Source organism: Lucilia sericata, unplaced genomic scaffold (genome assembly GCF_015586225.1).
Source record: "Lucilia sericata isolate MDLA Ls3-8-SP2 unplaced genomic scaffold, ASM1558622v1 Contig000754F_arrow, whole genome shotgun sequence".
NCBI classification, from domain to species: domain Eukaryota; kingdom Metazoa; phylum Arthropoda; class Insecta; order Diptera; family Calliphoridae; genus Lucilia; species Lucilia sericata.
Genome location: NW_023994751.1, coordinates 80,956 through 93,562, shown reverse-complemented (window position 1 = coordinate 93,562; position 12,607 = coordinate 80,956). Strand labels below are relative to the sequence as shown.

Genomic DNA, 12,607 nt, shown 5'->3' with positions numbered 1-12,607 from the left:
CTATAGACTAGACTGTAGACTAGACAATAGACTAGACAATAGACTAGACTAGACAATAGACTAGACTATAGACTAGACTATAGACTAGACTATAGACTAGACTATAGACTAGACTATAGACTAGACTATAGACTAGACTATAGACTAGACTATAGACTAGACTATAGACTAGACTATAGACTAGACTATAGACTAGACTATAGACTAGACTATAGACTAGACTGTAGACTAGACTATAGACTAGACTATAGACTAGACTATAGACTAGACTATAGACTAGACTATAGACTAGACTATAGACTAGACTATAGACTAGACTATAGACTAGACTATAGACTAGACTATAGACTAACTATAGACTAGACTATAGACTAGACTATAGACTAGACTATAGACTAGACTATAGACTAGACTATAGACTAGACTATAGACTAGACTATAGACTAGACTATAGACTAGACTATAGACTAGACTATAGACTAGACTATAGACTAGACTATAGACTAGACTATAGACTACTATAGACTAGACTATAAACTAGACTATAGACTAGACTATAGACTAGACTATAGACTAGACTATAGACTAGACTATAGACTAGACTACAGACTAGACTATAGACTAGACTATAGACTAGACTATAGACTAGACTATAGACTAGACTATAGACTAAACTATAGACTAGACTATAGACTAGACTATAGACTAGACTATAGACTAGACTATAGACTAGACTATAGACTATACTATAGACTAGACTATAGACTAGACTATAGACTAGACTATAGACTAGACTATAGACTAGACTATAGACTAGACTATAGACTAGACTATAGACTAGACTATAGACTAGACTATAGACTAGACTATAGACTAGACTATAGACTAGACTATAGACTAGACTATAGACTAGACTATAGACTAGACTATAGACTAGACTATACTAGACTATAGACTAGACTATAGACTAGACTATAGACTAGACTATAGACTAGACTATAGACTAGACTATAGACTAGACTATAGACTAGACTATAGACTAGACTATAGACTAGACTATAGACTAGACTATAGACTAGACTATAGACTAGACTATAGACTAGACTATAGACTAGACTATAGACTAGACTATAGACTAGACTATAGACTAGACTATAGACTAGACTATAGACTAGACTATAGACTAGACTATAGACTAGACTATAGACTAGACTATAGACTAGACTATAGACTAGACTATAGACTAGACTATAGACTAGACTATAGACTAGACTATAGACTAGACTATAGACTAGACTATAGACTAGACTATAGACTAGACTATAGACTAGACTATAGACTAGACTATAGACTAGACTATAGACTAGACTATAGACTAGGCTATAGACTAGGCTATAGACTAGACTATAGACTAGGCTATAGACTAGGCTATAGACTAGACTATAGACTAGACTATAGACTAGACTATAGACTAGACTATAGACTAGACTATAGACTAGACTATAGACTAGACTATAGACTAGACTATAGACTAGACTATAGACTAGACTATAGACGAGATAAAATCAACAAAATCGCATTATATCTCTCTTAATAAGGTGATGTAGGATACAGAGGTATTTGTATATCCAAAGCACATTTTATTTGTATATTTTCCAAAAAATTTCTACTAAGATTTCCACCTAGCCAACAGTCTAGCAAGTTTTGTTTTTCCATCCATACTATTTTCTTGTTATTCAGAATACTGCTGCTAGACAAACTTAGACAAATGACCTTATGAACTCATAAAAATAGTTTTTTTTTTTGCACTAGCAATTTGTTTGTTTTTTTTTCATGCCGCATTTTTACAACTGAACAACAAATTGGCAGCTGTTGATTTAAACTCATGCTTCACAGTTTTCTGACATTAATTTCTGGTCAAGAATCTGAAGAAAACAACAAATTAGACTGCGATCGAAACAAGAAAAAAACCAACAGTAATAAAACAACCAAAATGCAAAAATCTAAACAAACAACAAGAACTGCAAAATATATAATTTTTTGGTGGTTCTTTTGAAAAAGCAAAAAAAAACAGCCTGCTGCTGCTGGCTTTTGTTGTTTTTATGACCAGACATGCTAATAGATTTTGAGGTCATTGGTTTGGGGCTGATGCTGTAGAGCCTCCAGTTATAGTAACCGTGAGCTGAGGTTGTGCGTTATGAACAATTGTTTATGTTAACAACAACAGCAGCAGCATTAAATTTTTCGGTGGTTTATTCTTTTTTTAACCAAAATAAAAAAACAAATTTCAAGATGTAACAAATTTTTACATGGTTTTCAACAAATTTTAAGTTTTTTGCTGCCAGAACATCCGCCATGCGTTTTGGGGGGAAAATATATGTATGAACGAAAATTTGTTTTTATGCTTTTTTTAAAATGTGTGTAAAATTTTGTAGTTTTTTGTTTAACAGCAACAAACAAATTTATAAAAATTTTGTTATTTTTAACAACATAATTTTTAATAGTTTTTTTAATTTTCCTACACTTTTCCTTGCAAACCTCTCTGGTCTTATGTTCATGTCGATTCTATTGTGGTAGTAACTTGATATTTAACACCTTTTTGTTAGTTTATAGTTTTTTGATATTTTTAAATTTTTTATATTTTTACCAATTTTCTGCTTTTGTAAAACTAGTTTTCTTTAGCTTGTATTTATTAAATCTAAAATATATTTTTTTTGTTAAATAATTGAAGGTTAATAATTGTGTGCTATTTTAAAGAAAAATTTCATAATGAATGTGATAAAAATACACTTCTAAATTCTTATTTAAATAAATAATTTTTTAAATAATAAAAGAATTTTGGGAATTTAATTCCTGACAAGTTCAAATTTTTATGAAAATTTGTCTTATAAATATTTGATAGCCGGCATTAAAACTAAAAAATCAAGTATAATTGATTAGAGGGGATTTTTATTTTTAGTAGAGAGATTTACGTCTAGATTTAAGTTATTTATACATAATTTCATCGTGATATATTTCTGAAGGGGAGTTTGTGTAGGGTCTAGGGTTAAATGAATACCGATAATTACTTGGCGGTACAATTTGAATTTACAGTTTTAATATTTGGCGATTTTTAGAGTTGTATGGGGACTAGGCGAAATAATGGAGCGATTTTAACCATTTTCAATAGGCTCCGTCTTTGGGCCAAAAGAAGCTCAAAATTTACATGGACACACAGACGGACGACAGACGAACATAGCTAAATCGATTCAGCAAATGATGGGCTAATGAGCATATGTTTGGGACTTACAGTTAGTTAGTTAGTTGTTAGTTAGTTAGTTAGTTAGTTAGTTAGTTAGTTAGTTAGTTAGTTAGTTAGTTAGTTAGTTAGTTAGTTGTTAGTTAGTTAGTTAGTTAGTTTAGTTAGTTCGTTAGTTGTTAGTTCGTTCTTTCGTTGTTAGTTAGTTAGTTCGTTAGTGTTAGTTCGTTAGTTTTTTAGTTCGTTCGTTTAGTTAGTTTTGTTAGTTCGTTTTCGTTCGTTCGTTAGTTCGTTCGTTCGTTCGTTCGTTTCGTTAGTTCGTTGTTTTCGTTCGTTTCGTTCGTTCGTTGTTTCGTTTTAGTTTGTTCGTTGTTCGTTTTCGTTCGTTTCAGTTCGTTCGTTTCGTTCGTTCGTTCGTTCGTTAGTTCGTTCGTTCGTTTCGTTCGTTCGTTCGTTCGTTCGTTTCGTTCGTTAGTTCGTTCGTTCGTTCTTTTCGTTCGTTCGTTCGTTAGTTCGTTTCGTTCGTTCGTTCGTTCGTTCGTTCGTTCGTTCGTTTAGTTCGTTCGTTCGTTTCGTTCGTTCGTTCTTTTCGTTCGTTCGTTTTTCGTTCTTTTCGTTCGTTCGTTCGTTTCGTTCGTTCGTTCGTTCGTTCGTTCGTTCGTTCGTTCTCGTTGTTCGTTCGTTCGTTCGTTCGTTCGTTTCTTCGTTCGTTCGTTCGTTCGTTCGTTCGTTCGTTCGTTCGTTCGTTCGTTCGTTTTCGTTCGTTCTTCGTTCGTTCGTTCGTTCTTCGTTCGTTCGTTTTCGTTCGTTCTTTCGTTCGTTCGTTCGTTCGTTTTCGTTCGTTCGTTCTTCGTTCGTTCGTTCGTTCGTTCGTTCGTTCGTTCGTTCGTTCGTTCTTCGTTCGTTTCGTTCGTTTCGTTCGTTTCGTTAGTTAGTTCGTTCGTTCTTGTTCGTTGTTCGTTCGTTCGTTCGTTCGTTCGTTCGTTCCCCCCCCCCTACCCCCTCCCCTTCCCCCTTCCTTCTTGCCCCTCCCTCTGTCCTTCCTTCCCCCCCTCCCCTCTTTCCTTCTCGCTTTTTTATGCTTTTCTTTCCTTTCTGCCCCCTCTGCTCCCTCTCCTCCCCCCCTTTCCCCCCTTTTGCTGTGTGCTCGTTATACACTTGTGATATCAACAATAATCACACCACACAAACATAAATTCTCATCTTTAGATACAATTTAAATTTAGATTTATATTTGTACTTGTTGCATTATATCATTCAATCATTTATTTAAATATCTATTCAAACAGATATTCAGTCAATCACATGTCTATACACACTCAGTGGTTTGTTCATGCCTTCTTCATATTGTCACAATGAAAATCTTGAAAATAGTGGAAAAACGAAATAGATAAATTAGCAAAGTTTATCAGCAAAAAACAAAAAAAAAACTAAATCCCACAAATGTTAAAATGCAACGGCCAGAGGAGGGGTTTTAAATCTACAGATTAAAATAAAAACTACAGTGAAATATAGTTAAAACTATAGATGAGACTTGGTTGGTTTAAAAAACTTAAACCTATTGATGATACTTTGCATTTTATATTTATTTTGTTTTTTAAGCAAAAAAAAAAATAAAAACCATTAAATTTCAAGTTAACAACGAATGTATACAGACAATCTAAATAGGAAGTTGTGGGAATCAAATGAAAAGCGAAAAAAAACTGCAACATGAATACATACATTTTAAGCGGCAAAGTCAACAACAAAGAAGATGCGACCACGATCATTTAATAGCGACGACCATGTGATGAGCATTGAATGAATCAACGAGTATGATGTATCTACCGTACACCTGAGTATATATACAAGTTTTTATATATACATATTTTGTAATATAAATATCCAATACAAGTTTTAAATAAATTGGGTTTAGGTTTTTTATCCCCAAAATTAAGGATAGCTGTGTGCTACCCTTTACTGAATTCTAACTGCCTAAATGAAACCGCGATTCATTAAGATCAACTGATCCTCATACTCAAGAAACTAACTTAAATGCATTCCTCAATCTTTGCTATCAATTCGCATAGTATCATGAGTAAGACCCGATAAATTCCCGATAAGAAGAAGGCAATCACACAATTGAGTATCAATGAGACCCAATGATCGATATTAATACGCCACTATGCCTCTGCCTAACCGCTGAGCGTATGCTGAAGCATCACCACCTTTTAAGGACCGCACAACTACACTATCGAAATGATACTGTTGTTTCAGAAACAGCATCTAGAGCTTAATCTTTCATGCCAAGACCTTTACTGTTTTTTAACAACATGGTCGAAAACCTAGATTACAAAGAACCGCCGCATGTCTTTTATTCCCACAATTTTGCCAAGGGAGTTGTTTTGGGTTTCTCTGATGTAACGCATGGATAGATTTTACGCGATCCTCACCTAGGACATCACAATGTTAAATGTAGTATGTTTTTTTCCATATATTTGGATTAGTTTTGAACCACTCCAAGACTTTTAAAAAGTACTTTTTACACGCGTGAGCAGCGTAGTCTCAATTTTTGCCTGATAGCTGAACCAATTGCCCCGTCTGAAAACCACCGGGGGCATGTTACCTTGGTGAAATCTCCATCTTGGTGTTATTGCAATATCCCGGGGAAAAGATGTGCTACCAATACCCCTAGTCTGCCGGCACTATAAACTCGGCCTTTCCTTGGAATGATTTGACATGAGGTCTAACCAGAACACCAGATAATCTGCTACTACGGGTGGTCAGTTTCCTAAAGGACTTTGACCTGGCGGTCAATTAATTAATATAGTCTCTGTTATTTGTATCCAAATTCGCGGGAAGGGACAGTTGGTTTGATTTGATTCACGGAGAAGTAATATCTTTTAAAGAAAAGTCTCTGTTATCGTCGGTAGAGGGGTACAAACCATAGAGTAGGCTGTGGAATAAAATGAAGAGAATGACCTGATAATGCATAGATTGATCATTAAAATGTTGTGTTGACTGTTGGATATGATGTATCTGATGGAAGAGATGGTTGGATGGTGTAGACGGTTGTGTCGGAAGAGATGGTTGTGTTGTGAAGATGGATGGAGTTGGGAAGGTTGAAGAGGAGTGAAAATGATGGTTTGGTGTTTTGCTGCATACTTAAGTATCATTGATGGTTTTTGAGCGGTTTGTTGATGGATGTTTAATATTTGTTTTATCGGCAATTTTACTTCATGGTTGGGTGTGTTTGGAGTTTACTCTAATCATGCTTAACACAAAGCAGTAGGTCCACTGAAATAAGTCTTTTCAAGTTATTATGGAGTCCGTGATTCGGTCTACCAATTTGTCCCTAGGTGCTGTTGCTGACTTAACAGAGCCGTCTCTGTAGTTTGGTTGCGCGGGCTTTAATAGGTTAAGTAATGCCCTGGAATTGGTCATTAGATGATGGGGATTGCATTTTAAATAATGTAATCTTTCATGGCATCGAAAGGGTGGTCACCCTTTACGGCCACAGTTTACCGGAGGATTGATTTCACCTGATGTTGGGGTAGTCTCCCCTGCTATTGACTTTAGACCAGTAATTGGTTTTTCCTTGTCGGGTTGTGCATTAAGATTGATCCCATGCTGCCTGCCATTCCGCCACGGGACTGCTATAGCAAGAGAGTAGATACATAGCTCGAGTACTTAAGCAAAGTGCTTGGACCGGCGCAGCTATGTACAAAGAATTGCCACCTGAGTTCTTCATTAAAGGATTCAGGGGCGAATGCTGGACCGTCCCAAGTTGGTTGAAAACGACCACCGTGAACTAAGGCCGTCAAGGCAGGTGTTCACGTTAAGCACATTGAAATTTTTGCCCCGACTGGAACAAGTAAACTTCAACCAAAGTCGCGTAACAGGTCACAAAATGACAACTGTTGAGATTAGAACAGCACCTAAAACTTCCCACGACATCCCGACATTTCCTATCTTCATGTATAAAGAAAATGGAATTGAATGACAGATAACTACTGTGTTAACCTGACATTTACTCTACCTTGGAAGGTGGGACATCCAACTGTTTCAGTGCAATCCTCGTTACTGACTTGCAGCTAAACCTTCCATTGATATCTCTAACAGTTAGAGAACTATTTCCAAAATAAAACCTTCCTAAACCACTGTGTTATAGTTTTCAATATTCATTGTTTATCAACTACTTATTTGAAACATTAATTAATCAAATTTGATGAATCAATTAAATGTAATTAATAACTTGAACTAATTAATCTTCATAAAAATTCTAACACAAACTTGACCAATATTTTGAAAATTGGAAAAAACACAACAAAAAGATAAATATTATTAATATTAATACCAATTTCATGCTTTCCATTTTTAATCTCTCAAAGATTCAGATTGCAATTTATGCATCTTATATGATGTATTTTTTTATTATTCGATTTACATTTTGTTACGCTCCATAAATTATTCGAAATAAACTGAAGCAAAATACAACAAAATACAAACAAAAACAAATAATGTTATGAGATCTTTAATGTTAAAACTCATATTTGGCATCCGGTTCCGGTTTTAACTAAGCGGCTGCTACTAACATTATTTTTCAGTTTTTTTTTGCATTTTTCTGTCTTCAAATGCAAAATATCATTAAGAAAACTTTGTTTTTGTTAAGTACTTGTTATTGTACTTGCCAACAACATAGTTTATAAACTATTTAAATGGGAATTATATGTAAAATAAATGTTAACTAGACAGGACTTTTTTTCTAAGGCCCACATCTTTTGTTTTTTTTGGTTTTAAACAAATAAGGAAATAAGCAGTTTTCTACATTTCTGCACAAAGCCAGTTAAAGCATTTTGTAAGCAAAATATTTTTAAATTTTTCTTTTTAGTCTTTAATCTGTGTTGTTGCGTCTATCTATCTGTCTGTCTTTTACTATTTCTTTTTTTTATTCATTGATAATGTCTAATGTCTAAAGCAGGTGGCAGACAGTTAGTTGCACGTTAACCATCACGTCATTTATTAAATGTTTATAACGTTTTTTTATTATTTTCTTTTGTTTAAAGGTTTTTCTCCGCTTTTGATATTTTCTATAATTTTTATTTGAAGTTTAACAGCATCTGTTAACGATTTACCAAGTGATAGACTTTTGTTGATTCTCCAATTTTTCTTGTCGTGTTGTCATCGTTTTTGTTGCTGTTGTTGTTATTGTTTTTTCTATAAACAATTGTTAAAATATTGTTGCAATTTCTTTAAATCATTTTGTTTAACTTTTTCTATAATATTTTGGCTTTTGTCAAAGGTACAAACAAAAGCAAATGCAGCAAAAATTGCACTATGGGTTAAGTTTTCTAAGAAGAAACAACTGACAACAGTTTGGCATTTAGTCTTGGCTAAAATCTGCACTATAGTATGAATTATAGTCCGGATTATATTGTAGAGTCTACAATGTAGACTGTAGAATGGTTTAGACTATAGTTTTTTATATAGTCCGAACTAAATTCTGGTCTATAACTAGTCTATAGTCTAGTCTATAGTCTAGTCTATAGACTAGTCTATAGTCTAGTCTATAGTCTAGTCTATAGTCTAGTCTATAGTCTAGTCTATAGTCTAGTCTATAGTCTAGTCTATAGTCTAGTCTATAGTCTAGTCTATAGTCTAGTCTATAGTCTAGTCTATAGTCTAGTCTATAGTCTAGTCTATAGTCTAGTCTATAGTCTAGTCTATAGTCTAGTCTATAGTCTAGTCTATAGTCTAGTCTATAGTCTAGTCTATAGTCTAGTCTATAGTCTAGTCTATTGTCTAGTCTATAGTCTAGTCTATAGTCTAGTCTATAGTCTAGTCTATAGTCTAGTCTATAGTCTAGTCTATAGTCTAGTCTATAGTCCTAGTCCTAACAGTCTAGACCTATAGTCTAGTCTATAGTGTAGTCCTATAGTCTAGTTTATAGTCGAGTCCTATAGTCGAGTCTATAGTCGAGTCTATAGTTCTAGTCTATAGTCTAGTTCTATATTCTAGGCTATAGGTCTAGTCTATAGTCTAGTCTATAGTCTAGTTCTATAGTCTAGTCCATTAGTCTAGTCTATAGTCTAGTCTCTAGTCTAGTCCTATAGTCCTAGTCTATAGTCTAGTCTATAGTCTAGTCGATAGTCTAGTCTAATAGTCCTAGTCTATAGTCTAGTCTATAGTCCTAGTCCTAATAGTCGAGTCCTAATAGTCTAGTCTATAGTCTAGTCTATAGTCCTTAGTCTATAGTCTAGTCTAGTCTATAGTCTAGTCTTCTATAGTCTAGGTCTAGTCTATAGTCCTTATAGTCTATCATAGTCTAGCTATAGTCTAGGCTATAGTCTAGTCTAGTCTATAGTCTAGTCTAGTCTATAGTCTAGTCTATAGTCTAGTCTATAGTCTAGTCTATAGTCTAGTCTATAGTCTAGTCTATAGTCTAGTCTTAGTCTAGTCTATAGTCTAGTCTATAGTCTAGTCTATAGTCTAGTCTATAGTCTAGTCTATAGTCTAGTCTATAGTCTAGTCTATAGTCTAGTCTATAGTCTAGTCTATAGTCTAGTCTATAGTCTAGTCTATAGTCTAGTCTATAGTCTAGTCTATAGTCTAGTCTATAGTCTAGTCTATAGTCTAGTCTAGTCTATAGTCTAGTCTATAGTTTAGTCTAGTCTATAGTTTAGTCTAGTCTATAGTCTAGTCTATAGTCTAGTCTATAGTCTAGTCTATAGTCTAGTCTATAGTCTAGTCTATAGTCTAGTCTATAGTCTAGTCTATAGTCTAGTCTATAGTCTAGTCTATAGTCTAGTCTATAGTCTAGTCTATAGTCTAGTCTATAGTCTAGTCTATAGTCTAGTCTATAGTCTAGTCTATAGTCTAGTCTATAGTCTAGTCTATAGTCTAGTCTATAGTCTAGTCTATAGTCTAGTCTATAGTCTAGTCTATAGTCTAGTCTATAGTCTAGTCTATAGTCTAGTCTATAGTCTAGTCTATAGTCTAGTCTATAGTCTAGTCTATAGTCTAGTCTATAGACTAGTCTATAGTCTAGTCTATAGACTAGTCTATAGTCTAGTCTATAGTCTATAGTTTAGTCTAGTCTATAGTCTAGTCTATAGTCTAGTCTATAGTCTAGTCTATAGTCTAGTCTATAGTCTAGTCTATAGTCTAGTCTATAGTCTAGTCTAGTCTAGTCTATAGTCTAGTCTATAGTCTAGTCTATAGTCTAGTCTATAGTTTAGTCTATAGTGTAGTCTATAGTCTAGTCTGTAGTCTAGTCTATAGTGTAGTCTATAGTCTAGTCTATAGTCAAGTCTATAGTCTAGTCTATAGTCTAGTCTATAGTCTAGTCAATAGTCTAGTCTATACTCTAGTCTATAATCTAGTCTATAGTGTAGTCTGGGGGTATAGTTGGTCTCTAGTCTGGCCTATGGTCTTGACTATAGTATGGATAATAGTCTTGACTATAGTATGGATAATAGTCTTGACTATAGTCTATACTGCTGAGTTGACTGTATTCTTGACCATATTCTGGACTATATACAGGACAATAGTCTTAACTATTGTCTAGACTATTGTCTGGATAAAAATAATAAAAATTTTAAGCTACCCATTGTGCATTTGAACATATTTGTTTAGTCAAACGAAAAACGTAAACAAATATTTTAACCTTTTTTGCACAACTTGGCACTTAACCTTTACATTTTAACAGATTCGTATATCTAACTCTTATTTTGGTTTCTGCTGCTTTGTCTTCCTCTATTGAAGCTTCTTCTACCACATCTACGAAAACTGCTGACATTAAGGAAGTGTTTATATACAAAAAAAGAAATTTGGAGAAAAAAAATAAAATTTCTTTAACAATGACATACTTCGGGCAGATAAAAGTAACACGAATAACAAAAGAAAATAAAGTTTTATAATTTCACTTCATAAATCATAAATAATGTTTATACTTTGTAACACATTTGTTTTTGTAATCGAAAAAGCAAAAGTTTTAAACAAATTCAAAACAAACGACAAGAAAACCATACTTAACCCTTAAAAACTCTTCGATTGAATAAAATATTTGAAAAATATGACCCCACACTCCTATTTTTTAATAAAAACAAATATTTCCCCTCTAACGTTTTTAATTTTAGACAATTATTTTTTAACTAACTCTTAGTTATTTAAAAAGTTTTTTTTTTTATAAAAAAATACAAATTTGTTTGGTTTTTTAAATATTTTATGTAAATTCATGTTAAAGTTGGCTGCTCTGTCTGATTATGTAATTGAAATTAAATAATTGTTTAAAGTTAAACAAGAAATAAAACTACATAAATACTGTTAACTACTTAATAAATTAATTTATTTAATTTAAAATTAATCAAAACTTTCTTTTATCTTTACAGGTATTTTTAAACACAATATGTTAGCGACACGAAATTTTAAAGGAAAATTATTTTTAAGTGGTGAGTAAAATTTACATTTGAAAAATTAATTTAAAAAATTATTTAAAAATTTATTAAATTTAAATTTTGATGAAATTTTTTTTCAATAATACTAATGATAAACATTTTATTTTATTTGAAACCTACATAATGGATCGCAGATCTAGCAAATGTTCACCTTGTCTATTGGTTAGTCAAGTTAAGGATAGGTATAGTCTGAACTATAGTGTAGACTGCTGTCTAGGCTACAGTCTGAATACTACGGTTTCGATCATAGGCTGGGCAAAAGTCTTGGCTGGACTATTTACATACTGGAATATAGACTAGGGTTATAACTTTTACACAATTTTTGAAAATTTTAAATCGGCTCAATCCATTCCACAAAGCGTACTAAAAAGTCGAAAAAGTATATCATGTACATATATCCTAGAGTTAAAAACGTTTCTACTATATAATTTTTTTTTAATTTTTACCTTAATTCAAAAATTCAGATTTTCTAAAAGAGGAGTTATATGGGTCTATCCTCATAAATTTTGGTAGGGGGATTTACGTCTGCATTAAAGTTATTTATGTAGAATTTTATCGTGATATTAGCGTTTATAAATGAATTATTTTCTGAGGGGAACTTTGTTTGGGAGCTAGGGTTAAATAAATCCCGATCATAACGAAAATCTGTAGTATCATTAAGACCTATATAGAGCTGATTTTTGGAGTGATAGTAGTTAGTTAGTTAGTTAGTTAGTTAGTTAGTTAGTTAGTTAGTTAGTTAGTTAGTTAGTAGTTAGTTAGTTAGTTAGTTAGTTAGTTAGTTAGTTAGTTAGTTAGTTAGTTAGTTAGTTAGTTAGTTAGTTAGTTAGTTAGTTAGTTAGTTAGTTAGTTAGTTAGTAGTTAGTTAGTTAGTTAGTTAGTTAGTTAGTTAGTTAGTTAGTTAGTTAGTTAGTTAGTTAGAGTTAGTGTTAGT

General features: G+C 33.0%; 1 protein-coding gene across 2 annotated transcripts in view; it reads left to right on the top strand.

Moving 5' to 3' along the window:
* Positions 1–12,607, top strand: part of LOC119607822 — a 63,998-nt gene that overhangs the window by 42,717 nt on the left and 8,674 nt on the right. For both annotated transcript variants that reach the window (XM_037961927.1, XM_037961928.1), the window contains exon 3: positions 11,608–11,667. In XM_037961927.1, coding sequence (XP_037817855.1) covers positions 11,608–11,667 — 60 coding nt within the window. The remainder of the gene's footprint in view (positions 1–11,607; positions 11,668–12,607) is intronic.